This window comes from Sesamum indicum, linkage group LG4, assembly GCF_026168435.1.
Source record: "Sesamum indicum cultivar Baizhima isolate 11 linkage group LG4, ASM2616843v1, whole genome shotgun sequence".
In the NCBI taxonomy this organism is placed as follows: Eukaryota; Viridiplantae; Streptophyta; class Magnoliopsida; order Lamiales; family Pedaliaceae; genus Sesamum; species Sesamum indicum.
This window is the reverse complement of record NC_142660.1, coordinates 15,913,254-15,915,560: the sequence shown is the minus strand read 5'-3', so window position 1 is coordinate 15,915,560 and position 2,307 is coordinate 15,913,254. Positions and strand designations below refer to the sequence as shown.

General features: G+C 48.8%; 1 protein-coding gene across 1 annotated transcript; it reads right to left on the bottom strand.

Annotated features, from left to right (window-relative positions):
* Positions 1-239: 239 nt before the first annotated feature.
* LOC105160900 (nematode resistance protein-like HSPRO2) lies at positions 240-1,952 on the bottom strand. Its single transcript, XM_011078418.3, has one exon. The coding sequence runs from the start codon at positions 1,879-1,881 to the stop codon at positions 454-456; it is 1,428 nt and encodes a 475-aa protein (XP_011076720.1). The 5' UTR covers positions 1,882-1,952; the 3' UTR covers positions 240-453.
* Positions 1,953-2,307: the final 355 nt, after the last annotated feature.

The window sequence follows — 2,307 nt, the reverse complement described above, 5'->3', positions numbered from 1 at the left end:
AAGATGCTAATTACCCACACACAATCGGTTTTTTATTCTAATTTCTTTTAATTTTTTGTTTTAATAATATATACACGTTATATTTATAAAATAAATATATTTCTGGTAGAGATGCCATGTACGTGTTAATAGTAATAAAAGATGAAATGAAATGTGAATAAAAACATTGAGATAGTTCTATATTTATGGTGTCGCGTGTTCATAGGTGAGTGTAAGAATTCAATGTTTTGAGGCCAAAATTTTACAAAAAAATATGTAATAATATTAGGGAAGCAAACAAGAAAAATCGTGTAACTAAACGTTGATCTCAAAAAAAAAAAAAAAATCAATTAATTTGCTAATTCCTTACAATAGACTACGTATTTAGTATACCTACGTACATATATATCTCAACAGGACGAGTCAACTGATTCAACCCGCCACCGCAAGCGGCCGCCGGCCGTCCCGCCTTCTTCACATATCCCCATTCCTCCGCCTCCTCTCCGGGCTATATCTTCCACTGTCATGGCTCCACCGCTCCCCAAGAAACGTCTTCGCCGCGTCCAAGCTAGGAAAATACGTGGGCTCAAGGAAAATTTGACTCAGCAAATCCCCTGACTCGACGTTCCCCTTCGCCTCCAAGCTCCCCATCACCACCGCCAGCAGCTGCTTGTAACAGAAGTAAAACCTCTTCACTGCCGCCTCCACCGCCTGCATCGCCTGCAGCAGGTGGATTTTCGAGGACTCTTCCTTCCTCCTGTACAGTTCCATGGCGGCGTCCTGTATCCTGGGCCCTCCGGTGGGGTCGACCTCCACTTCAAGAACCGCCGGCACCTTGTGCTTCAAATCCTTGGACGACTTGGTGATGTCGACGAGCTCCCGTGACCTGAAACAGAAGAGTTCCGACTCGGAACTCGCTCTGATCATCAGCTGATTCTTCAGCCGCAAGAAATCGTCAGGATCCATCAGAAGATGCAATTCTTCTATCTGGTTGATGATCGTCCACACTTTCTCGAGTATCCAACAATGGCCGGCCGCTCTCTCGTAGCGACGGCCGTCGATTTCGTCGCAAATTCTCGCCAGAAGCTCCTTGCCAACGCGGACCCACGACTCCAGTATCTGGTGCGTGGAGTACAGCGTTCGGTTCTCGAAGTTCTTGGAGCCGACGTCGTCGTTCGGGCATTTCTTCAGGGCGTGGAGCTCTGCCGGCTTGCAGATGCGGTCGTAGTTCAAGCTCGGCTTGCCGCTCAGGTTCGGCTCTCCCAAGCCTAATGTGTACGGACACCCCTGCATCTGACACTCGATGGAGTACTGGATCTTCCTCGCAACACCTTCGAACTTCTGCCACGTGGCAAGCCGCGGCAACAGGCTCTCCTCGCTGACCTGGCTCACCACCACGGTATCGTCCGACATCTTCCAGACCTCCGCCGAGCTGTTCTCCCTGGCCAAAACACCACCGGCCGACGTCAGATCAACGATCGGGATCGTACCCCGCGTCTCCGGGTCCTCCTCATCCTCCTCACACAACTGCGCTATAATCTCAATCTCACTCGTCGCCAGAGCCTCCACCCTCCGCCTCCACTCGCGGCGGTTGGCGTACGGCCTCGGGTCAGACAACACAGTCGAGATAAACCGGAAGGTAATCTCAAGGCCCACGAAAGCCGGTCTGAGAACCTCTTCGCTCTTCCAGGATGGAAACTCCGATGCGGACCATAGCTTCTTCAGCTCAGGGAGACGGAGATAGTGCTCGTAGGCGGAACAGGCGGAATCCGACGCCGCAGAGAGCTCAGCAAGGCGAATCTTGGGCGGCGGAATAGAAATATGAAGCTTATTCGCTATCCTCGGCGACTTGTTGGGTATCTCAGAGGAGACCATCTTGGTTTTCCAGTCCAGATCCACCATTTTTCATAGAACTGAAGATCAAATTATGGGATTTCTGAATTCTCAGAGGGGTTTGAGAAGAAATGATGAAGAGGGAAAAGGTATATATAGAGCAGAGTGGTGGATGGGGGACAAGAACAGGGGAAAGGCGTGTGGAAGCGAAGCCGCGGCTCTGAGAATTACTATTAATTATTTTCTTTTTTTTTTTTAAGGAAAAAAAAGAACGGAAATCTTATCCATATACGGATATACCTAACGCAGTAGGTTCGAGTATTTAATAATTGACGAAAGTGTCCTTTGCTTGGAATTTGGAGCAGTGTCTTTATTTTTCGTATTTCAATTAAGTCTGCCCCAGGGGGAAATCAACTACTGCGTTCGGTGCTGACTGGTGTTTGGTTTCCTCTCAATTGACTCGCGCCACGTGTTGGGTTGTAGGTTTAGGATCCA